Source organism: Zootoca vivipara, chromosome 2, assembly GCF_965207765.1.
Source record: "Zootoca vivipara chromosome 2, rZooViv2.hap1.1, whole genome shotgun sequence".
Classification (NCBI taxonomy): domain Eukaryota; kingdom Metazoa; phylum Chordata; class Lepidosauria; order Squamata; family Lacertidae; genus Zootoca; species Zootoca vivipara.
In genome coordinates, this window is record NC_142584.1 from 45,388,289 (window position 1) to 45,413,278 (window position 24,990).

Genomic DNA, 24,990 nt, shown 5'->3' on the forward strand with positions numbered 1-24,990 from the left:
TACTGTGCCTCTACAGTTTCAAAATCCTCTATAATAAAGTCCAAGCGTCTCTGCGTCCATGGGATTGAGCTACTGCGCATGTGCCCCACAGACAGCCGTTGCGCTCGCCCTCGCACGCACCCCCCTCTCTCATCGCCACCCGGCTCAGGTCTCGAACAGGGGGCGCTTTTCCGTACCTCTGAGGGGGGAAGAGGAGGTTGAGCGGCCGCTTCTCGTCCCGCTGCCCCTCGCGGGCTTTTCGGGGGGACGGGGACAAGGAGGGAAGCGGGGAAGCGGAGCGGCGCCTTAAGAGGGAAAGGGGCAGTGGATAACTACTCTCAGCCGTCGCCGGGCGGATGGATGGAGGCACCGGCCCGCCGGCGAGGAGTGACCCTGTGAGGAACCGGTGAGTCATGTGTGTGTGTGTGTGTGTGTGTGTGTGTGTCTTTATGTTGCCACAGGGAGGGTCCCTTTCGTGACTCTATGGGTGCTTTAAAATATATACTGTATATATATCAAGGGAGCGGCGGGGCTTAGCAATCGAATAGCACCCCAAAAAATAAAATTAATAAGGGTTTCAGTAGGCTTCGGTTTCCCTCTTGCTTTGGTGACGGCCGGGCGGAAGTGTTGAAGCGGCCGAGCGGAGGGACTAAGCGGGGGAGGGGGCGCCACACGCGCGTCAGGAGCCAGCACTTACCTCCCACGGCGCAGGGAAAGACTGGAAGAGCGTCGCAGCAACGCGCACGTGCAGAGCAGCCATAAAGGGAGGCAGGGAGGCATGTGGGTGGAGAAAAGAAGGGAGGGGAAGAGAGAGAGAGACCAGGAATGGGAGGGGGGAAGCGCACGCCGTTCTTTCCAAATTTAAAGGAGCTGTTATTACAAATGTTTCACCACATATGTTCTAGCACCCGTTAATTTAATGGGCTTCATGATACTAGTAAATAATAATAAATTTCTATTTATACCCCGCCCTTCCCGGTTCAGAAACCAGGGCTAAGGGCGGCTAGCAACAAATTTAAAACACTTAATTGTAATACAACATAAAAGCAACATAAAATACAGTATAAAAGCATGAATAACAATAAAATTCAAAGTTCAAAAATCAATTTGGGGAAAATCCATCCAATAAACATGAGATAGTCACCAGGGCTAGCTGGCTAAATTAGACCTACTTGGGCCAGCGAGGAGGCCAGGGGAGAATTAGCTGTGAAGTCCCAGAGCGGGTAATCTTCATAAAAAGGTGAGGAGGGAAGAGAAAAGAAGGGAAATGGAAGATCAAGCTGAGTTCAAATAGGTCTGTCTTACAGGCCCGATGGAAGGAGGTTAAGTCCTGTAGGGCCCTAGTCTCATGGGACAGAGCATTCCACCAGGTTGGAGCCATCACTGAAAAGGCCCTGGCCCTGGTGGATGATAGCCTGTCTTCCTTAGGGCCTGGGACCTCTAAACTATGGTTATTCATGGACCTTAAGGTACTCAGACAATTCTCTCCCTCCCTCATGCATGGAATCCCCATTTCAACTCCACCTAGAGCTCCTTAGACTTTCTACAGCTGAATGTGGAATTAAAGACAGGAATCCCACACCTACACAGCACTGAACATTCTTAAGCCAAGATACTTCTACAATGCAGTGAGCCTGACAGAAAACTGGGAACCAGCACAAATACAGTCATACCTCGGTTTAATTCCGCTTCGGTTTAAGTACTCCGTGGACCCGACTGGAACGGATTAATCCACTTTCCATTACTTTCAATGGGAAAGTTCGCTTCATATTAAGTACGCTTCAGGTTAAGTACAGACTTCCGGAACCAATTGTGTACTTAAACCGAGGTACCACTGTATAGAGATTTGCCTACTGCAACAGATGCTTCGATCAACCAAGATATAATTGACATATTGGAAAAGAAAGAATCTTGAACAGTTCCACATTAAAGGCCTACTTAATGTCTACTCTTGCAATTGTCTATTTTGTAGAGTGCATTCTGATCGTTGCTGCAGCAGGCTTTTTTGGTGTGTGTGCAGGACAGGGGGGAATGCTGTACAAAAAATGTGTGTGCAGTTTGTATTAAGAACCAAAATAGTAACAAACATTAGGAATGGAAAAATATGTAGGAATTTTTAAAACTTCCCCATGCTTCTATGTATACAGAGAATAATAAAACACAGCTGTGTATGTAAAAATTCACTGTCACCCTGCTGTAGAAACATTGCTTGTCACCTAGTTGATATTCACATGGAATTCCATCTCAAAGCCTAGTATTTGCTACTGCTCATTCACTCCCCCAACTAAAAAAAAGCCTTTCTCCAACCAATAGTGACCATACCTGCCAAGTCTCCTGCTGAAAAATGCAGGATCAGCAGCAGCGCGACACCAGAAGTTGCGTAGAAGCAATTTCCGGGGCCGCTCTGCCCATGTGTGGACACCGGAAATAGGGCAAAGTGGCACCGGAAGTCACTTCTACGCATGCCCAGCGGCCACCTTGGTGGTGGCCGCATGTCGGTGGCATCTTGGTGACAGCCGCCGCCATGCGGCCACCACCAAGATGGCTGCCGGGCATGCATAGAAGCGACTTCCGGTGCTGCTCTGCCCTATTTCCGGTGCCCACACATGGGCAGAGCAGCACCCAAAATGGAGGCTCCCTGGCAGGTAGGAAATCCGGGGGATTTCCGGGATTTTTCTCCATTTGGGAGAACAGCGGGGAACTGATTAAAATCTGGGGGTTTCCTGCAAAAAACGGGATACTTGGCAGCTAAGATAGTGACACAGGGCTGTCATTGTGGGCTCACTTATAGAGACCCCTCCTACTGGAGCAAACCAGTAACGGTTTAGTCATGCTGGTCACATGACATGGAAAACTGTCTGTGGACAAAAGCTGGCTCCCACCATAGTCCATAGTTGCCTTTGACTGGACTTAACCGTCCAGGGGTCGGTCCTTCTTTAATTATCTATATGTTACTCCCCACCCCCTGAGTTAACCACAAAAAATAAATAATTCAAAAGGCAAAAGAGCATATCCAGGGTAGCTCTGACAGCGGCTTCACCCTTGCTTTAAGAAAGAAACAAAGAAATAACGTTTATGTTTCTTTATATCACTTTTTCAGGAAAGAGACTGATCCCACTTATAGCAACTCTTACATGTTCAAAGCAGGATAAATACCAGCTGTAGGACAGCTGTATGAATCTCTCTTCCTTCCTAACTGAGATTAACACGAGATGATTGTACTAGAGGACTAGATGATTCAAATGAACAAACCATAAAGCTCCTTAAAAGAAAAATATTTATAAAGCCAGTTCAAGTAACTTGGCCATTTGTTACTGTCATTGCCATTAAAGCTTTTATTTATCTTATGTGTGGAATGCTTTATTTTAGCTCCAAAATACTCTCACATCTCCCAACAGCTGAAGAAAAATGGTTATTTAATCAAAGATTAATTGTAGCTGTTGGGGAAGAGGCTACCTACACACACAGAAGAGTCAGGTATTTCTGCTCCCCCCCCCTTTAGGGGGCTAGAGATTACTGCTTGGAATCTGAAGCAGTGTGCCAACATACTGCTGTACTTACTCAAAGCTCCAAATCCATTTTGGTCACAAATTAAGGAGACAAGCTTTGAATGAATCTAATGGCCAATGTCTTAATATGGTTTATATTAGCGATTAAGGTTTTAACTTATATAATTATGTTGCACTCTAGTCAGTGACCGAAATAAATCGATTATTTCATTTGGGTCACAGGAGTCCTCCTGTGCCAACGTATTTAATGTTTTACCTAAATGCTGATTCATTATTATGTAATTATGTTAATTCATTATTATTATGTTGTTATTATGTTATTATGTATGGGGGCATTTTCTTACCACTGTAAAAAAAGTAGCAGGTGGTGGTGGTCGTTAAAAATCATATACCACCCTTCATCACAACATTTCAAGGTGGCTCACAGAATACAATATAAAAACACAAACATAATACCCCCCTTCCCACAGCCACATTTAAAAGGCTCTACTATATTAATCAGACGAAGGCCTGGTTGAAGAGGAATGATTTTGTTTTCTGTTTGCCTTCTTTATTCCAAGCCTCATTCTACTGGGGGAAAACAGAGAGGGCCATAGTTAGGGGGTCACTGGGTGTGTCTGTGGCTGAACCATATGGCTTTTGAGGCAGGCCCCAGATCTCATGCTCGGCCCCAGATTTTCTAAAACTTCCTTATAAAGAACAACCACACTGCTTATAGCAGAGGTCAGCAAACTTTTTCAGCAGGGGGCCAGTCGACTGTCCCTTAGACCTTGTGGGGGGTCGGACTATATTTTGAAAAAAATATATGAACAAATTCCTATGCTCCACAAATAACCCAGAGATGCATTTTAAATAAAAGGACACATTCTACTCATGTAAAAACATGCTGATTCCTGGACCGTTCGCCGGCCGGATTTAGAAGGCGATTGGCCCACATCCGGCCCCCGGGCCTTCATTTGGGGACCCCTGGCTTATAGGATGGCTGGGCTAGTGCTGCCGAGACTGGGCCTTGGTGACCTCAGCCACTAGGAGGTTTGAGGTCATTCTTATCTGCCAGGTTTAGATTACAACAGAACATTGCAAACTGGCTTTTATAGAAATCTATGGCATTTTAAGGTTTAGAGTAGTGGAGGAGTTGGTTGGTAGGGGAGATGAGAGAGAACAGAGAATCCTCAATGACAGCAACAAGCAGGAATCAAGCAGGGACAGAAAAAGGCCCATTAACAGTGCAATCTCATCCATGTCTACTTAGAAGTCAGTCCTATTGAATTCAATAGGTCTTGCTCCCAGGTAAATGGGATTAGGATTGCAGACTATGTGATGCAAATGCAACCATTTTTGGCTAATTATATATTGGTATCTATAGTGAGAGGTGGAATGGTAGACAAAAAGTAATGTCTCTCATCATCAATTCAGCTTAACTTTTTAAAGGTTATTTATATTATGGTATTTAACACTTCATTCAAATTTTCCAATGGGTGCCTGAAGAAAAAACATTCGCATTATGTTCTTAACATCCAGTCTCCCACATCAATCTGCTATTGGGAGAATCCTGAACACAGTCAAAAGAGCAGGCTTCTTGCAGTGGAATTCTGGCAAGAGATCTTCCTTCCCCTGCTCTGGTGAGTGAATGAGGTGATAGCAAGGTTTTTAAATGTGTTTGATGATTAGCTCAAATTCAAAATGTGTGGTGATACCGTGTTTCTCATAAAATAAGACACCATCTTATATTTATTTTTCCTCAAAAAAACACACCACAGCTTATTTTCAGGGGATGTCTTATTTTGCACAGCAAGCGAGCTGCTTTTCGGGCGGAGCAACGGTGGCTGCTGAAGACAATTCTTGACAACTCTTGACTCGGCAGCGACCTTCTCTCCAGCTACCGTACTGACAGGGAAGCAGCTCACTCCGCCTTTTCCCATGAACCTGCCCCGCTGCCGGTGCCTGGAAGCCCCGAGCTCGTCTGACCCTGCTGCCCTGACCCGGGACGCTTCGCCCTCTGTTGCATTCAGGAGGCCAGAGCTTGGGAACCAGGCAGAGCGAGAGCGGAACGGGCGCGCCGAGGGGGAGGCAGGGGCTGCAGCGGCTCCGGTTCCTTTCAGAGCGCACAAGCCTCTCGTCGGGCGCAGAACTTGCCTCGCAGCAGCATGTCCAGAGTGGACAATGTCCACAGAAAGGCATTCACGAACCAATTTAGGGCAGAAGAAGAAGGAAAGTGGTGGTGCCCGATTAAGGGAGCGATTTTCTCCTCGACGTCTCAGCGAGACTGTGCCCCACCGACCGGAGCAGCCCCATTGCCACCTGCTTTGTGGCACTCGCCTCCTCCACTCACCCCATCGCGCTGCTTCTACCCTTTCGCTTCACTCGGCAGCAGCGGTGCCTGAGGGGAAAGTGCCGCTCGCCTTCCCAGCTTGACAGCCTCTCCCCGGCGAACTCATGTTGGAAACGTGCGCTTGGACAGCTGGCTTCAGCCGCTTCTTCTGGCCCCTCCCCGGGTGCTGACAGGCATCTTCCTTTTCCTCTTCCTTGGCGCCATCCACTCCCCCACTACGGCTTATTTTTGGGGTATGTCTTATATTTAATCAACTCATGAAAAGCCTGCCATGGCTTATTTTGTAGGTATGTCTTACTTTATGAGAAACACAGTAGAGGATGCCCAGAGAGCCATTCTGGATAATACTTTTATCAGTTTTCTGATCTCTGCTAATCAAATCAAGTAAGCAGTGATTCCAATTTAGTGGCTGGAGGAATAGAGCACGCAACATGATTTTTTCCATCTGGCACTCTTTCAGTGTCAAAACTGAAGGTGAATAAAGGGACAGATGAGATTCCAAATGAATGCAGAAAGTGAGGAACAATGGAAATAACACATTTTTAAAAATCAGACTGAAAGTACCAGTAGGAAGTGGTACGCAATACCACACTTCTTGCAGCCAGGGCTGGCCCAAGATATTTTGCCACCCAAGGCAAAAAATAAACTGGTGCTCCCCTGCGGGAATCATAGTTTGTTAAGGGTGATTCAACAAGCATCAGCAAGAGCAGTATCACTGGCATCAGGAAATTCCCAGTGGGGGCAATGCTAAGGACCAGGTTGGCAGACGGGGCAGGGTCTGCAGTCCATACCCCTCACTGCCTCCTCTGCCCTGTGGTGGCCTCCATGGGGATGTTGTGTCCTGAGGCAACTGGAGTCAGCCTGGGGTGTTGTCAGCCCCAGAGCCCCGCCCAGGTGGACAGCGGCAAGATCCTCACAGCGCTGAATCCACAGCCAAAGGAAGAGTGGCAAAAGCAAAGGAGGAGGCCCCCCTCTTTCTGATCTGCTGCCCCTCCCAGCCATAATCCGTCTGCTGCTTGAGGCAACTGCTTCAGTGAGGCTAATGAGCCCTGGCTGCAGCCCATCCGGACAGCCACACACTCCCGTCATTTATACTTGCATCCTTCCATCATTAGGGGAGACATATTGCTACCAGTAGTTATAAATAGTGTACGTTCACCTTAAGGAAAGTGGAGCTGGAGATATGGCACCATTCCCTAGATGTAAATCCGTGAATGTTCACCATGATGATCCACAATCCCCAGGTTCCCAGCTTTAATTCTGTAAAAAGCAAGCCTGTGGTGTGGGGTAACTGAACACGTAATAATTAAGCTTGAATACCTGGGTGGATGTCATTCATAGTAAGCAAAGAAAGCTGTCCCAAATAGGAGCAGTAGGGATCTCTTGGTTGACCAAGGCCCAGCCGACTGACATGCCCCAGCCCCTTGCAACCCTTCCACTCTAGGGTCCTACAGTCTTTAGTCTAAGAATCCTCCTTTTACTATAAAGGTATACCTCAAAATGCTAACCAATGCTTTTCCTTTGGTACAAACCCTACTAATATGAGTAACCTAGTTAAAAAGGCTGGCAATTAATACCATGTATGCTACTTGAGCTCCTTTGTGAAAAAAGATGGGATATAAACGCAATATAGAAATAAACAAATACCTATATTACACCAGGGCAGGTAAGTTAGAATGCAAAGACCAGATAGAGGACCACAGCCAAGAGCAGAGTAGACTTTGATAGCTTCAGGCTCTGCCCCCTCTCCCGGCCCACTGCTAGCAGACATGCTGACAGGCAGGCAGCCACACAGAACCATACTTGCCTCATCCTGGCACAGGTGCAATGCCTCCCTCCTGCAGTCTCTACTCACCTGGTTGAACTTGAGGGTAACAGGAAGCAATATTCTCCTAACAACAGATCTGGTTAATTGCTAAGCAGTATTAGGTCAAGCTAAAAATTCAAAACTTCCTTGCCAAAAAAGAGGTGTCCTCCAACCACAGCTGCACTATTTGAAAGGTGCTGTATTTAGAACACATTTCTAAAATGTTTCGCTTGGTATTACCAGATTTCCCCACTGAGTGTCAGGGTATCAACATGTCAATCTGCATGCTATCACATAGATTTAAGGTTCAATAGTTATATATGCTCCATTTGGCATTAGAACATCAAAACATTGCATACCGCAGTGAACTGAACATATATACAACCATTTCGTTCCAAGTGTTTTAGATTTCTTCTACGGCGTTTCATAACAGCTGTTTGTGGTCACCACACTTGAGAGTTGCATGCACTAAGAAAGAACAGGACTAATCTGACATTTCACAATCCAGGATTTCACACAATTCCAAATTCCAACATCTAGTTTATTACATATTCACTTGACATATTTAACCGGAAGAGTGATGTACTTAGGCTGGTTTGCATCAACAACTAAGAAAGCAATGAGCCAATATCCTGCATTTCCCGTTCTGAATTACCAATGTATGATCCAGATCCATGATCTCAGGTGGGATAACATACCGTATATACTTATTTATGCCAATATAACATTGATAGCTCCCTAAGAGACTTCCTCTCCATTTTTGGTATGGGAAGTGCACACAGTCAATAAAGGCAAGTAAATTGTGAAGATTAGTAGCAAAAGAACTCAAACAACTGACCTGACAAGCGTTTTTCTCGTGCACTCTTCCAGAAGACATCCCATGCTTTGTTGGTGGAGACCCTGATATGCTCACTGAAAGATCTCCTCAAACGAGACCTCCCTGGGTATGCCATCCTTTGCTGTGCAACCCACAGAGGAACAGCTAGCCCATTAGGATCCAGTGAGGTGAGCAAAAATTCACCATCGGTGACAATGCAGTTCTCCCAGGCAGTTTTCTCCTTTTAGATCAGATGGGGGTTGCTGTATAAAGAGCATGCATGTAATTTGTTAACACCCCTCAGAGGCCAGGATGGAAAGCGGGGGGGGGGGGGGAGGAATTGGGTGGAGGAAGAGTGAGAAACTCCTTCCAAACAATCCGGGGTCAGGCTGAAAAGGAAATAGCAGCCTGACGGAGTCCCCCTGACTCAGAGCAGATCTGCATCTCAGCTGCCACATTTTATAAAAAAACAAAAAACATGCTGATTACTCTGCAGTGCAAATAAAAGAGTTAGGCAACCACAGAATAACATTGCCAGCCAGGCAGTTCTCTGTACTACTTCCAAGCTCCTCCAGCTCAACAGTGTGTATAACAAACTTCCTTGTTTTCCAGTTTTCTTACTGCTCCGTTCTTCTCTTATGTGTGGGAATAGCAGCCCTGCTGGATCAGACCAAGGGTCCAGCATCCTGTTTCTCACCATGGCCAGCCAGATGTGTCTGGGAACCCCAAAGCAAGGAATTAACACAACAGACTTTCCCTTCAGTTTGCTGCCTCCTCCTGCTGCTGCAAATGCGTCTCAACCTGGAAGTTTCATTTAAGTATTACAGGTCATACTCATTGCACAGAGCTATCTATGAATTTGACAGATTCCCATTGAAAGCAAGCCAAAGGCAGGCAGATTTTAGGCTTGCAGGGTCAACTTTGGTTTTTCCTAGATCCTCAAGATTCATATAGACTTAGAATGAAATAATTCTGAGCCCAGGGCTCCGATTACAGGGGCTCACAATCCTGCACATAAAAAAATATATCCCAAGCTGTCTTAATTTTAGCAGCAAAATTAGGATGTGCAAGGGGCAGGAAGGAGCCATTTTATTTCTGCTAAATCCTTGCTGATCTAACTCAAATGAAACTCTATCCATAGATCCTGAGCTACCTTCTGCCTGTCTCACCGCCCCCCTGCACCCCACATCTAAGCCAGGGGCCATTACTTCATCCTGCGACAGGAAATGCTCCACAGTAATTATGTGTCATGGTAAAATCACATATTCCCCCCACTGCTTAACAAATGCTAAGTGCTCAACAGATAAAAGCCCACTCTCTCTTCCATCCCATTCCCATCTCCATAGCTTGACTTTAAGGTTAAGACAGTACAGATTTCAGACTGTGTGCACAGGAAGCGCTGCACACTGCCCAATATTTCCCAATACCAGATAAATCGTGTTTGTCATTTCATTATGATAAATGAATAGTTCAAACAGAAGTTATGGAATCTTGGCAGTCATATCCACAATGACCGTTGGAATGAAAGTGCAACTACTCCAGAGTATTTAATATTCAAATAGATGTTTTGTGGAAAACACTGCTTTGACATTGACATTTTCTTCAGTGGTAGGTTTTTAACTATTCCCATACTAGGATGAGAGAGCATACTGAAAAGACAGCAGTGCTAGGATCTCTTCCCTCAAACTGCTAGAGTGTGCCACATGTGGTGTCACCTTACAGATATATTTCATTTGCAGATTATGCTCAAGTGTATCACTTAAGCCTGAATGGATTCTCCAGTTTGGATAGTTGGCTGCTATGTCATAAAATAAACAAGCTGGTATTCAACTAGGTTTTACTCAGAGCAGATCCACTGAAATTGATGGTTTTAACTAAGTCATGTTCATTACTTTCAGTGGGTTTATTCTGAGTAAAACTTTGTTGAATACTATCCATATTCCCCAAGCATTATCCAGAATCTGGCTGTTCACTTCAACTTCCCCCCGGTATTGTATTAATGTGGCCTCCATTGGACTGTTATTAATATTAATGAAAAAAGAAAACAAAGGCTCCTCTTCACTTACATAGCAATCCAATCAAAATGAGTGTCCTCTCCAGATCAAAACCTTGGGCACTCAGTAGCTGATTCATTTAGCAGGTTACCATGGTGTAGTGGTTAAGAGCGGTGGACTCGTAATCTGGTGAACCGGGTTCGCGCCTCCGCTCCTCCACTTGCAGCTGCTGGGTAACCTTGGGCTAGTCACACTTCTCTGAAGTCTTTTAGCCCCACCCACCTCACAGAGTGTTTGTTGTGGGGGAGGAAGGGAAAGGAGATTGTTAGCCGCTTTGAGACACCTTATGGGCCAAACTCCTCCTCCTCTTCTTCCTTCATCCAGAGCACGTCTGTTTCTTAAGTCCAAATTCAGATCCATCTTAAAAGAAACAGAAGTAGCTCCGCTCATAGCAACTGCGTTGGAGTTTCCGATACGTGGAGTGCTTTGCACTCTGCGTCCCTGCCCCCACTTTCCATCGGAGCGAGAGGCAGATAGCAGACGATCCGCGAGTGAAGGGCTTGCAAGGATAATTACTCCCAGATTATTCTTAATTAACTGCATGGCTGGCAGTTAATTAACTGGATCATGGGATCCGCTGTTCGCCATGGTGGCAGCACTAGAAGTCTGTCTCTTAATGCTTCCCTGAAAACATACCCTTCTGTAAGGAAGCTGGCAATTGAAGATAGAGAAAGTTAATGTTCCGCATCTTTTAGCAAAACTTGACTGAATCTGGACTTTTGCCTTCTGTGGCAAAAGAGGTTGTATTTGTTGGAGCAGAACTATTATGAATTGGTACTTTTTACTTGCTTACTATTGTACCCCCAAAAAACCACTAAATCTATACATTTCTACACAGTTAGTTACCAGTGATTTTCAGTATTTTGCCCTCCAAAGCCTACACAGAACTTTCTGTTGCTTGGAGATATGGGTCCACCAATTTTGCTTTGCTTCATCTTCACACATACACACTATTTGTTTTATTAAACAACATTATGCCTCAAGTGGAAAAAGTCCATAAAGTGCTTCTTCTTTTAAACCACTTTGCAATGTGAATGGAAAACTAATATCTCACAATCAGAAATTAACATAAATTAACTATTTCATATGTTCTGGTTTATTTTTGCCGCATTAGAGCCTCTCCAGAGAGCAATATAATATGGTGGCATTGGGGAAGAATCACAGAACAAATTAAAGCTGAATAAATCTACTACCAAGCTGTTTTGTTTTAAGAACATATTCCAGAATACACCTGCAATAAAATACTACTGCAGAGAATCCTGGGAATTATAGTGTAAAACATCTGGAGGGCATGGATCTGTTTGGGATCTACTGGAGACATGAGGAGAAGAGATGTGATAAAATCTGGATAGTAACATACCTCCCTCCTCCGCAAAGAATAACTTACTGCAGGTTTGCCTGTAGCAATGTAGTAATGTAGCAATGTAGTATTTCTATTGATATTACATTCTCTGAACGTTAATCCTCATGTTCACCTTTCCATAGTACAAGGTTATAAAGCTGAGGAAATGCATTTAGGAAGCTTATTTAAAAACTGTTCTACCTTCATTTCAGGAATTCAAATAGCGAGTAAATCTTTTAAAAAGAAAAAGATATTCCAAGACACATTTGGAGCTTTTTTACAGGAAGTTATGCAAGCAAGAGACAACTCTACCCTACTAGCCTGCGGATTTGGGGAAAATCCTGCTATGCCTGTTAACCTAAATTTTAAGCTGCTGTAAATAGTTTTGATTTTAAACATATGCTAGTGTGCTTTAATTATCCCAAAAGAATGCATGTATGCAAATAGTTTCTTGACAACTTTATTGGTTATCACTTATCAATAAACAATGTATTAGCCACATTGTTTTGTTTCTTTTTAATTTTACTGTATATTTACAACCATATTTGCAGCTCTTTGCAATATTATGGGTTGTCATATATGGTGAAGGGGCGGGAAGAGTAGAGAGTTCAGCAGAGTGGCTACACTAAATGATTGCCCAATGAGTTGCTGAGACAAATCACATAGTACTGTAATTACACATGCCAGGAGCAAAATAAAGCTACCAGTTCTGCAGTGGGATCTTTAGTATATCTGAAGTGAATGAAATGAAGTTTTTCAATTTCCAAGTAGAAAAATATAGAAATAGAAGTAGTTTGCCAAAACCAGTGTCAACCTAATTTCTCGAAGTGCTATTTTTATGCCATATAATTTCCACGATTTTTATGAGTGTAACATTTCCACCGTACAAATTTGCAACACTTTGACTTATATATTTCAATTCTTGGATGTACTGTATGCATCAGTGCAGACTTCAGGCTTTTTTACTTGGAATAATAGGAAGTGGCTTGGAAAACAGAAGGTAGCTTTAGTGATCTGCAGTAGGGGTTAACTGCTAAAAAAGGGAAGAGGCAAACTCACAAGTGTACTGCAAACTTATTGCGTGAGCCTAACCATTCTTCATCAGCCAGAACTTAGTGAGAGTTACATAAAGCACACAACATTTGTCACTGTTTCAAATAGGAAGTTCTTTAAGGAAGTGAGATCTGTACAGATCAAAATAAGATTAAGCCCATCAAGCTTGATTAAAAAATAATACTATGGAAGTTGACACAGTTGGTTGGATAGTATTGGGTTTTGCCACAAAGCCTTGAAACTATAAATATAATATAAATCTGCATCCTTTTCTTTCATTGCACCCTCCTGCAGCCTTTTCTGTTTTTGTCTTCTCAAATTCACTGGAACTGCAGCACCATAGACATAGTCATGCTCTCAACTTTGCACTTTGTTTAGCTTCTCATACACCAAAAAAGTAACACAAATTGCCAGTATCTGTCATTTCAAATATCACCTTGAATTTGCAAACTATGTCCAAATCCCATAAGCTGTAAGCTATTCACCAAAGTGATTTTTAACAAGATGCAGTCAGCAATACAGTGGAAAGCAAGATCTACCTGTTTACTTTTTAGTAGCAATTTATCTTCCATTTGTTTAATTCCAGTCTCCATTGTATTCTGAAGTCTGCAGAGCCTCATGATTTGGCAAGGAAATTAAACTCTGTCCTGTTTCAATCTGACTAGGCTCTATCCCTGCCAAAGCAAAATGCAGCTAGTAAGGTTTGTGAATCAGTTCTTAATCAGAAGCTGCTGCCATGTTAGGCTCTGAGTGGCTGTGAGAAGGGCATCCAACCACCTTAGGTGTTAGTCAACAATGGTAATTAGACTATAATCAGGGGTTAATTTGCCTCAATGCTGTATTTTAAAGTGAGTTATTACTCACAATTGGCAACAGGACATTTTTAACAATGATTCCTCTTTTCAAAAAAATAGATGGCTACGTCATCTCAAATTCTAGATTTGCCCTTCTGGGAATACCACAAGTATTTAACTTAGAATTGATTCTAGTTATTTGAAAACTTCCCTATACAGACAATGACCAATTTACACACGTCCAATTGACATGTGACTCTGCATGCACACATCACGCTGAACCTGGAAGCAACTTTAAAAATGGCAAAAAGGGCCCTAAAATTATTATTTATTAAATTTGTATACTGTCCCATACCCATAGATACCAGGGTGGTTCACAGCATAAAACAAAAGTGCACAGAAAGGGCACAAAAGGCGTGAAAACAGTGCCTAGCAATCCCATAAGCCTTTGCAAGTGCAATCTCAGAGTCCTTGCACCGACTGTTGAGGCCTGTGGAGAGTTGGAGTTTGAGCAAGGAGGTTTGGCAGGAGCAATTGTGGTGAAGTTTGGTGTCTGGTAAACGTTGCTGGTTTTTAAAGGGTTTTTAAAAGGGTTTCCAGAGGAGGGTGTTTGCAGGCTTTTCCAATGACGCTTCAAATACACGCGATTTCACTTAAATGCATGGTGCTTTGGAATGTAACCCCCACATGAATGAGGGTTGCCTGTACTATTTTTTTGGTCATGTTGTGACCCAAAGCATGGGTGTAGGCAGGGGGGGGGCAGGAGGGGGCAGCTGCCCCCCCCTAGAAGCAAAAAAATTAATGTATTTTACAGACCATAATCAGCATTTTTCCCCTCCAAAAACTGAAGTGGAAAGGGCTTTGCTTTAGCAAGAGCAGCTAAGTCTCCGCTTGCTGGGGGGGGGGACACAGCAGTAACAAAAACACATCAAATAAATAAAGCAAAGTGGCTACCAGTAGTTAAGCAGTTAAGACAATGGAGCATATATCCCCAGGCAAGATTCGATAGCTGACCATTTCACCCTATTGTTCTTAAGTGGGAGCTGTTAATGAGCATTCAGGGGCATTAAGAGTTCTATTGGCGATTTAATGAGGGTGCAGACTCAGGGGATTCAATTTGACTAAGGTGGCTCTGCAAGGCTAAAAAGAAGTGAATAAGAAAGGGGGGGGCTGTAGCTTTGACAGACACAGTGATGTTTATAAAAAGCATTGGTGTTACAGTCTGCCCTTCCTCCTGCATCTGTATACTGTAAATCAGGGGTGGCCACCTCCCAAGAGACTCTGATCTACTCAGAGTTTAAAACTGGGGGTGATCTACCCCCTTTTGGGGGGTTCAGGTCAAAGCTGTTGAGTTTTTTTAAAAGGAAGGGAAGCCCTGTTTTGGGGGGTTTAGGTCAAACTTGTTGAGCTTCTTTTAGGAGGGAGGGAGGTCCATTTTTGTTTAGGGCTTCAGGTCATAGTTCAACTTTTTTGAGGGAGGAGGAAAATTTTGGGTGAGCTTTTTTTAGGGGTGCCAGTGACCTACCAGTGATCTACCACAGACATCCAGTGATCTACTGGTAGATCACAATCTACCTGTTGGACGTGCCTGCTGTAAATCAAGCAGAGAGAAAGCTGCTTACAAGGCTCCTGTACATGCAGAGTTCCAGCATCCCAGCGTCACCCAGAGGCACCCACAAATATGAGTTATCCCTCTCTCTATTTCTTCCTTCCTTCCCTCCCTCTTCCATCTTTAATAAAATACGGGGGGGGCAGATAAGCCCCACATAGAAAGCCCATCAACATGGGGGGATGACTCTTTCAAATACGGTATTTACCAGTAATTGGGGGGGGGGGAGAGAGGCACCTAGGCCTCTAGGAGTTGGCTGCTATGCCTAGGAGTAGGGCAATTCAAGAAAGCAGAACGATGCATATGGTATGGTAATATATCAATAGAATCGTAGAATTGTAGTCGGAAGGGACCACAAGGGTCATCTAGTCCAACCCGCTGCAATGCAGGATTTTTTTTTCCTAAGGTGGGGCTTGAACCATGGTTGAAATATTATGCTGATATGCAGCAACGCCTCGGAGCCGTCGTGGCTGCGGCCATGCCTTGTTCCGCCCTCGCCCGCCCTTCCACCCCCTCTCGCCTGCCCGACCCTCCTGTCCTCTTGCTGCAGAGTTCCAGCATCACAGCGTCATCCAGAGACACCCACAAATATGAGTTATCTCTCTCTCTATTTCTTCCTTCCTTCCCTCCCTCTTCCATCCTTAATAAAATACGGGGGGGGGGCAGATAAGCCCCACATAGAAAGCCCATCAACATGGGGGGATGACTCTTTCAAATACGGTATTTACCAGTAATTGGGGGGGGGCACCTAGGCCTCTAGGAGTTGGATGCTATGCCTAGGAGTAGGACAATTCAAGAAAGCAGAATGATGCATATGCTATGGTAATATATCAATAGAATCATATAATTGTAGTCGGAAGGGACCACAAGGGTCATCTAGTCCAACCACCTGCAATGCAGGATTTTTTCCTAAGGTGGGGCTTGAACCATGGTTGAAATATTATGCTGATATGCAGCAACGCCTCGGAGCCGTCGTGGGTGCGGCCGTGTCTTGCCTCGCCCTCGCCCGCCCTGCCACCCCCTCTCGCCTGCCCGACCCTCCCGTCCTCTCCAGCCAAGCAGGGTAGCCGCCAACGCTACCAGCCCCAGAAGCACAAGGTGGCCGCTGCTGCCACCGCCACGATGTCATCAGGCCCGTTGGCCCTTTAGCCCCCCCCACTTTGTGGCCCCTCCCCTTCTGTGCCTTGGCCCCGCCCTTGAACGACCATGGCTTGCCCCCCCCTAGTTTTGATCCTGGCTACGCCCCTGACCCAAAGTGGCACCTTCCTCTTTCTCAAGTGTAGATATCATCCTGCTCAATAGGCCTGGGTGCTACATTGATATATCACCCAGGACCAGTATGAGGAGCAGGCCGCGATGTTGGCTTCACTCAGCAGTATATCGCTGGTGAAACAGCCACTGCTCCTAAGTCCCTCTGCTAGCAGCGTCTGCTGGAAGGAATCAAGAGTTCCTTTCTCCAGTGGGCGCTGCCAGTAGAGGGACTCAGGAGCAGTGGTGGTTTCACCAGTGATATATTGCTGAAATTGCCATCCCACTCTGCCCTCATATAACACAGAGGGAGAAACAAGCTGTATTGCCGAGGCACTGATATACCTGTAGCTTGTTTCTCCCTCTGCATCTTTAAGGTGCTTGACTGAGGAGTGTGCAGCTGCCCTTGTCTCAGCTGAGCAGTTAAAGGAGCCCCCAGCCCGGCGCTGGCTCCCCAAAGCCAGTGGCAGAGTGGGTGGTCTGTGAAACTGCTCAACTGACGGGAGCGCGGTTGCTGTGAGCTGTTAAAGGAGCCCCGATGCTCTGCTCACTTGTGCACAGAGCATCGGGGCTATCACACCTGGGGAGGGGGAGCCTTCCGTCTCCCCAGGTGAGCGGCGCAAAGCAGCCCCAATGCTCCTGCCGCTTGTGCACAAGCAGGGAAAGCACCAGGGCTGTCTCAGGCGGGGAGAGGGAACCTTCCCAATCCCAGTTGAGCTGTGCAAACAAGCTGCACTGTCCCAGCCCGTGAGTCCCTGGGTGAAACCACCTCAGCTCTCAAGGTGAGAGCTGGGACAGTTTCACCCAATGCCTTGCAGGCAGAGGCTAATGCATCTCGTTTTTTCAACATCACTGTATATCGCCAAACTGCAATGTTCGGCTGGTGATGCACTGTGATGCTGAAAAGCTGATATTCTGATTAGATCCCTGGGATGTCCCATTTTTGGTCCGGCACTCTGGCACAAATCAGCTACCTTATTCCAGAGCATCAGACCAAAAGACACTCCTTTTTTGGGTCTCATGCTCTTGTGAGACCAAGAATCAAGCATCTTTGGGTTTCACTTTCTCTCGCATGTGAGAAAACTCAGATCAGTGGGATGTTGGAGAGTAAGAGAGATTATGCAACATGATAACAAGTCCACATTTATTTTCACCTTCACACTAATAAAAAATAATCACATCACAATCACTAAGATGAACTATTATACCGTATATAAATACAAATTTAATAATTTCACCTACATTCCATTTACACTTCAAACCACATTCAGGAAAGTAAGCTCTTTATCTTTCATTGATATCCATTTATTAAAGTAAACTGTTTTAGGTTATTGTCTGGCAAGGCTTGTCATTATGCTACTTTTTAGAATAAAAAATATTGAAAAAACTTTCATAGCTGATGCAAAGACTATAGATACATCTTCATTGATTTACACACACAAGTATTTGGGAAGTAAGGCAGCTCTTAAGATGTGCTTAATGTGCAATATAAATAAAAATAAATAGTCAAGGTTCCTAGATATGGATGATTCAGAGACAGGTTCAGAAGATTGGCCTCATGTTGGCAATGCCATTTTGAGGAAAGTTTTGCCATGGTAGTTCTCCCCCTCATTCTATGTTGTGCCACACCTCCCCTACCCCACCCATGGCAACTAATTTGTGACTGGACCCTCCCTCCCTCCCTCCCTTCTCTGTCTCTTCCCTCCTTCCCTCTCCCTCCCTCTTTCATCCCTTCCTTCCTTGTCTTCCTCTTCCTTCCTTCTCTCTCTCTTCCCCCTCCCTCCCCACCCTGCACTATTATTCTGTGGTAGCAGGACTGCCATTGCTTTGGAACATGTAGCAGAGATCATGGTTACAAGGAACAGGTTGGATGTGAAATACATCTGTGTTTGAAATATGATTGGCGGGTGTGTGTGTGTGTGTGTGTGTGTGCCAGAAGGTGATCTCGCCTAGGGCGCAAAAAAAACCTAGCACCGGCCCTGCATGTATGACCTAGTTTCTTTCTCCTGTCCTCCAGGGCCAGGTTTCCTCTAACCATAGCTTGCTGTGATGTTTGAAGTGTAATTTGAGTGAACTTGGAAGAGGGAATTGACATGAAAAAGAGAAGAATGGAGCATGGATGCCTGGATGATCAGCACATGATGTCTGAACAGTCAAAACAGAAGCTGGTCATGAGGCAGACCATAAAGCTCTTCAACTAAAAATAGCGAGAAGTGGCTCTGTGCTGCATTAGCAGACACTATTCCTACGAAAGAGGAAGTGGTTCAGATCAAGAACTACAAAACAAAAACTTTTGCTTTTAAAAGTCTCCAACCACTATCATGTTCTCTTATTGCCAGACTTCAGGACTTGTACGAACATGGCTTCTTCTCCAGGGTTCAGCTACTAGGAAAGAGCTGCAAATGGGCAAGCCATTTACAAGGGTATTCTTACCCAATTTGTTGAAGACTCTGTGAACTAAAAAAGGCCTCTAAGCTCCACAAGAAGAGACCACTGCATGTGAACACAGCAAGGGAAGAAGAAATGTTAAATCTGCCACTTCATTTGGCTCTAATATAAGGTGTTTCTTAATTTGGGCACATTGTAATTTAGTAACAGAATAAAATAGGTTGACCAATTCCCATCCACTTGCATATATAATAAACTTGTAGTTTTCTCTAATAAAACTTTCAGTCACATGCCAGCTCAGAATCCACGGTGTTCACACCGTGATTTTGCACTCACTTCACAGACAAGTATTAGGCAATTAACTACCTGCTGGCCTAAAGGCTAGTTCACAAGGTCAAACACCAAAGACTGTGTACACACTCTTATCCTTAAAGCACATGAGAAGCCCATTTTCCTCCTCAAAGAAATATGGGCACTATAGTTTACCTCTCACGGAATTACAAATCTCAGCAATCCTTAACAAACTACAATGCCAGAAATATATTTTTTTGGGGGGGGGGGTGCTTTAAAAAATGCAGCATGTACACAACGATGGCATGATTGCCATATTGAGATTGGGCTTCATATTTTTACAATATGCAACTTTTAAAATGGAATGCTTCATTTTTATTCTTCTATCTTTTGTACAGTTTTGTTTTTCCCTGTAGAAACAAATTCAATACAGTGGTACCTTGGTTCTCGAACTTAATCTGTTCCAGGAGTCCATTCGACTCCCGAAACCATTCACAAACCAAGGCACGGCTTCCGATTGGCTGCAGGAGCTTCCTGCACTCGAGCAGAAGCTGCTTTGGATGTTTGGCTTCTGAAAAACATTCGCAAACCCGAACACTTACTTCCAGGTTTGCGGCGTTTGGGGGCTGATTTGTTTGGGAGCCAAGCCTTTCGAGTACCAAGATACCACTGTCTAAGCCATGATCCATCACCCCATCACCCACCTAAGTTTGGAAAAAGAACTGTGTGATTAGAGGAAGTAAGGCAGGGAGGAAAGAGGTCAAAGGAATTAATATTGCAAGGCATAGGACTCACTGTTCAACTCACATCTACAAAGGATGTATCACAATTATATTTATGAGACACCTCATGCATTCTCAAGACATTGTACTAAAGAGAATAAAAATCACAATAAAACCATGCTGTAAAATAAACTTGAGATGCAACCAGCCATCAGAATTGAAGACTATAGACACATCACAGAACAAAAACAGACATTTAATGTTGCCATTTAAACCACCAACTGTACTACAAGACCTTAAAACCAGATATTGGAGCAGAGAAGTCTTGACCTAGTACCAAATCAGTAACAATATAGCGGCAGGCAGGCTTCCCTGCGGAAAAAAATCCCTATCTAGGGGCCCACCACCAAAAAGCTCACTTTTGTGGCTCACTACTGAGCATCTGATTAAGAGGGCCATAGGAAACGCCCTCTGTAAATGGCACAGCGCCATCCTAATACATTGCTTCTTGAAGTCTGTTGTAATAATTCTTGGACATTGATCTGCAGAATTTTATAGCAACCAGTTCAGGATTTGATTCTCATATGTGGCACAACAGCAGTTGAGACTTGGAAAAGAAGAAGCAGTCAAACAGCTAACTGGCTTTCTCAGTTAAGAATATCACCAAGAATACTTTAGAAATTCTTCCTTCAAGTGTCTCATGCTGCATCTACAGTACTAATGAATACATGATTTCAGTAATTAGCATTTTTCATTAAGGTCCTTTTCCCTGAAGAACTTTAGCATGCAGATTAAGCAGGACTTATAAACCACTGCCACCCACCAATCTTTCCATTTTATTTCTTCAGAAATCTTTTTTAATGTAGCTCCAGTTTTCTGGCATTTGTTTGCAAGTATATTTTAAAAAGGGATTTTATCACCACTTCTCCTGATTGTGCCAAGAGACATCTTTCCCAAGTGGGCCCCTTTGTACTAAATTCCTTCAACATGGTGGAGAGTCTGCTTATTTATTCAATTTCATGTATGCACATATGAGAAGAGAAAAGGTTAGTCTCCATACTTAGAATCAGGCTGACATTTACTTTCTAAGCAAACCTGAATAAAGGGAGGACATGGGCTAGACTCCACCTGCTGTCAAGTGGCCGATTTGTAAGTATAATACTATTTTATGCCACCCCAGTCACAGTCTTGCTTCTCCCATATCCACAGTCTTGGATTCTAGCACATATTAGGCATCATTATGTGTCCCAGCTACCCAGCCTTCAGCCTTACTTCTAGCTTCTAGTTCACATAAGTCAACTCCCAACTCAGGCCTTTTGTATTTCTATCTATCCACTCATTTGTTGCCTGGCACAGAGCCGTTTCCTTTGTTATCTTAATGACCTATACTTGGACGTCCAGGACTTGAATCTGGTCTGGATCCAGGAATTAGAAGAGGGATCAGGCATACAGCCTACCCCTCTAAACTCATAGAAATACATGTGGGAATAGGCCTCCGTATAAGATATTAGGAGATTAGCTTTAATGAGCTCAGCTGATCCTGCAAATAAAAGACAAAATGGAGATACCAAAAGCTTTATAGGAATATCCTGCGCTCCACTTTAGTTATTGCTAAAAGACACAGCACTCATTTATTACCCCACCCCATCTCCATCTCTTCTAGCAGTGGGCAGACTGATCAGTGTTAGAAAGGGAGGCTAGCAACTTAATTGACAAGTTACACAGCCTTCAGGCTGGTACAGAATAAATTGGAGAGACCAATGCAGCTTTTAAATATAATACTGTACATTAAACACCCCAATTATATCACATCCAGGCAGCATGGGGTTAAGGTCTGAGAGGACCCTGATCAAAATGCCCTCTGGTGGCTCCCCACAGACCCCCTTGAAAAGTGGCATTAGCATTCTAAGGATAACTCAAAGCAAAAAACAGGCTACAGTTATGTTTAATTATTCAGTAAAAGGGAATGAGTTATGTCAGCAAGACTCAAACACTGTTAGTCTTACCTTTTTGGCAAGCAAATCTAAAGGGAAGGGGGAGACCCTCACAAAATGAAACACAGTTCTGTAAAGTTGAATTTTGTATCACCTCAGGAAACTGTCCCCCATGTAGGTCTGGGAAGGTGCATCTGGCCCTTTGTTTACATTCTCATCACGTTCATGGCTGCTTCTCATGACCCTCCCTCCCTGGAAGTGGCAGAGAAGCATCCCCTTACTGCTAATAAGGTCAGGGCCCCTCGAGGAGGCCAACTGCTTGTACAGGAATGAGCTGCTCTTCAGAGGACCTGGCTCAGTTTGGCAGCATGGAGAGAGAGAGAGAGAGAGAGCAAAAGGAATAAGATCCTCGATTTTGAAATGAGTTTTTGCTGACTGGAAAGTCACACACACACACAGCCTCTCAGAGCACTGTAGTAAGCAATGCTGCAACAAGTTGTGCAAACACTACAACCAGGACCAAATTCCACGCTACCAAGGAAGGTAACCTACTTCTCTAGGTTCCCACTGCACCCTCTCTCAACATACACAGACACACAGTTTGAAGTACATGGTTCATTGCCTCAAGTCCCTGTTGCCTCAATAAGGATTTTGTGCCCTTCCAAACTATTCACAGCTCTCCAAATATCCTGGCTGTTCATACTGCAAGGGTGGAGGGGAAAAACAGAAGCAAGCTTTCAAAAAGTGCTCAGGCCAGCTCATATCTGTTCCCTTGCCTACCACATGAATTGTGCTACTCCAGCAGAGAGCTGGACCCAGTCACAGCCAAGCAGAAGCACAACTTGATGAGTTAAGGAGGCACTCATGCAGCAAGGGCCAAGTCACTGAATAGAAGGACACAGTCCACAATTTGTAGTTCAGGAGGCCTAGCCAGCCAACAGAAATTTACATCCTGCTGAGTATACACTGCAGGGAGGCCGGGAGAGGATGAAAGGTGGCAGATTCCTTCCATTCTTCTCAGTTCCTTCTGCTGAATGAACAGAGCTGGTGTCAGCAGCACAAGCAACTCAAATCGTTGCTGGAGGCAACAGGTTTTTCATGGATGCCAATGAAGCAGCATGAGATCTGAGACATGCACCCTGTAATCCGTTGCAACTTCCCAGTCAGGCCAGGGCACAACCCTCACCTTGTGTACAGTACAGCCATGCAAATGCCAAGAATTACCTCCATGACATTTCAAGGGATCCTGGGTTGTGTATCTTAGATTGCCAGTGTATAGTCACTTGGGTTAGGGAACTGTTCTTGGCCAGTCTTGAACTAACACTACCCAGCACAGGCTTAAATTAAGTCCTTATCTTGATCAAGTGATAGTGTTTGAAGGGAATGGGTGTGGAAGAACAAAGTGCAAGAACAAACAAATTTGTATTTCACATCAGGGGACACAAACTACAGGCTACAGCTATACACTTTTATTACAGTTTAAGCATTTGATTGTGTCATTTTAAATAAGCTAGAAATGCATAATATTTACACTTTTATATATTATCTTTATTAAACCAATGTCTATCAATCTAATTAAGCTATTTGAAAATAAGTATTATTCTGTACTTTAAATGACCATATAATATTGCCTTACTATTATTCTCCTCTTTGTAATCTACCTTAAAAACTCAGTAATAAATGAATTAATGAATGAATGAATGAATGAATAAAATGGGGGGTGAACTTATGGGAGTACAGAGATATCTGGATGACACTCTGGGATTGGGGCAAACTGTAGCGACCATGTGTCAGCTTGGCAGTAGTGCATTCACGCTCACGCTGTCTCACACACATACGGTACAAGTTAAGGGAGATCCTTCCTTAGAAGGAATGGAATTATCATCAGACAGAACTGAAGGAAAGCAGATTCAAAAGAAAAAATAGCATCAGCAGTAGTGAATGTGGGAGAGCTAAAGGATTTACGTTAAAGGGCCCCCAAGGTATCCTAGTCAATATCCAGCTATTCCTGTGTTTGAAAGGTGTTTTAGCTTGATATCTCCAGCAGTGGGGAACATGTTTTACTGTGGGGCACAAAGAACAAAAACACGCACATATTCTGTTCAGATCATGGGCGCAGCCAGGGTTTTTGTTGGGGGGAGGAGGCCTTTTGTTAGCAGGGGTAGAACCTTAGTTTGCTATGTATTTTTATTTTAAAAAATTATTTGGGGGGGCAGCTACCCCTCCCTGCCGCCCCTTGGCTACACCCATGGTTCAGATCCTCCAGTTCTTTAATGAATCGCCAGTATTGTGCTAGTCAGAGTAGTGAAGCTACAAATCAGAAAACTATCTGCTTTTTACAGTACCATTTGATCCAGAGTTGTTGATCTGGCCCGAGGGCTCTGTGGGCCCCTTGGACAGGTAGATGAAGTCACCCTCCTGTCAATTATCCAACATCACATGACACCAGGTGATTGAAAATACAAGCCATGGCTGTAGAGGAAGGTTCAGGAGCATGCTCCAGCTTTTTCCTTTTAACTGCAGCTGGAATTCCCTTTCAAACCTTCCTATGACTGGTAGGCCTGGTAGGGCTAACTAGTTCTGTGGCCAAAGGCTCCCCACTTGCTGATTGAATCTGCTGGACCTCTTGATACTATAGCAAGCCGAAGAGGATGCATTCACTTAGGATATGTTCATTTTGCTATTTAATCATCATATTCTCGATATACATTCCTAGATAACCCTGTGTGGTTCAGAGGGCATATATCCTCGTGTGAAAAATAGTATTTCATGGACTTCACATGGAGGAGTGTTTGACCTGCCACAAGAGACCATTTGTCTTGCAATGATTAGCATTGGATTGCCAAAAAAGATGGCCCGCTCTCCACTTCATGTGCTGCAATAGGAAAACTGAGGTAAGGAACCTGCAATTTCACCCGCATGATCATTCATTCATTTTAATTTTAATTATGAAATGCATATTCCTTCTCTTAATTTTGCCTTCCCTAGCAAGCTCTTTGTTTTGCAGTTTCTATCATGGCAACTGATTGCATTTATAACCCATCAAGCCCTTAGCAGATATGCTACAAATCTTAGGGCTGGTTTAACTCATATTGTTGTGCCAACGTCTCT

At 44.2% G+C, this 24,990-nt stretch overlaps 1 protein-coding gene across 1 annotated transcript in view; it reads right to left on the reverse strand.

Moving 5' to 3' along the window:
• LOC118080229 (rho GTPase-activating protein 7) overlaps window positions 1–8,691 on the reverse strand; it is an 80,263-nt gene extending 71,572 nt beyond the window's left edge. The window contains exon 1 of the mRNA XM_035105166.3: window positions 8,466–8,691. Coding sequence (XP_034961057.2) covers window positions 8,466–8,580 — 115 coding nt within the window. The 5' untranslated portion in view covers window positions 8,581–8,691. The remainder of the gene's footprint in view (window positions 1–8,465) is intronic.
• Between the last annotated feature and the right edge of the window lie 16,299 nt (window positions 8,692–24,990).